Source organism: Elephantulus edwardii, unplaced genomic scaffold (genome assembly GCF_000299155.1).
Source record: "Elephantulus edwardii isolate Elephantulus edwardi_28Jun2011 unplaced genomic scaffold, EleEdw1.0 scaffold00078, whole genome shotgun sequence".
In the NCBI taxonomy this organism is placed as follows: Eukaryota; Metazoa; Chordata; class Mammalia; order Macroscelidea; family Macroscelididae; genus Elephantulus; species Elephantulus edwardii.
Window position 1 is genome coordinate 3172585 of NW_006399828.1, and position 1137 is coordinate 3173721.

General features: G+C 33.4%; 1 protein-coding gene across 1 annotated transcript in view; it reads right to left on the reverse strand.

Annotated features, from left to right (window-relative positions):
• Window positions 1-1137, reverse strand: part of CEP290 (centrosomal protein 290kDa) — a 170968-nt gene that overhangs the window by 81218 nt on the left and 88613 nt on the right. The window contains exon 29 of the mRNA XM_006889524.1: window positions 547-1002. Within this exon, the coding sequence (XP_006889586.1) occupies window positions 547-1002 (456 nt within the window). The remainder of the gene's footprint in view (window positions 1-546; window positions 1003-1137) is intronic.

The following is a 1137-nucleotide window of genomic DNA, read 5'->3' on the forward strand; positions in this document are numbered from 1 at the left end:
TGTTCCATGTGAAAGATGGACCTTCTCCTTTCATGACATTTACTGCCTCTGAAAACCGGCTGGAGGTCAGCTACAGGTGATGTGACAACAGATATAAAGAGAGTGTCCTAGTGGATAATGAATTGTGTTGTCAATCCAAAGGCATGCTGTTCAAATGCATCAGCTGTTCTATAGGAGAAAGATAGGCAATCTCCTCTCATAAGATTTATGGCCTCTAAAACCCTGCTACAGGGTCATTTATGAGCTGGTTTGGACTTAGTGGCACTTAACAAATACATATATACATAGGATTCAAAATTTTTTTTATGTAAGCATCTTTACTAAAATGCTTATTTAGAAAAATATGTAACAATGTACATTTAATATTTCTAATTTATAACATAAAATTATAAGTTATGATTGCGTTAGTTCTAAAAAGTAATTAAAATGTGATTTGCTCCATTATTATTTTGACTATAGGCTAATAAGTTTTCATACAGCTGAGCATTATAAGCTTAAATTAGTTTGCGGCTTTTGGAAATGCTGAATTTAAAGACAGTATCTTACCTTCTGAGCTCCCCTAGAATCCTTTAAAGTACTTATTAGCTCTTCTAGGCCCTTTAACTTTAATTCCATCTCCAGTGATTTGTTCTCCATATTTCTGCGTTCATTTTGACAATTTTTCATTTCTTGCATTATCTTAAGTTTATCATTTTGCAGCTGAATCATTGTTTTAGAGAACTTTTCCTGTTGTGCCAAAGGTAAAGCGCCACTAAATTGTCTTCTTAGAGACTGAATTGTTTGGCGCAGATGTTTTGCTCGGTTTCTGCCCTCCAAGCGAGCATAATAGAGAGCCTGTTCTTTCTCATCAAGTTTTTGCTCTAAGCGTAAATTAAAAGCCTCCATCTTCTGCAGTTTAGATGTAATTGATTCCAATTTACCAAGCGAAGCAGCCTCACTAATTTGAAGAGAGACAATATGTTGATGTAACTTGGCAATTAGTGCCTTTTCATCAGATTGTGCCTAATTAAAAAAAAAAAAAACATTTGAAGTAAGCTCTAAATTTTTCCTATTTATCACCAGGTTAAAATCAGTTTCCTAAATATAATTTTAAAGCAAATGTATATTATGAAAGGTTAACCTTTGCTTTAAAACAAA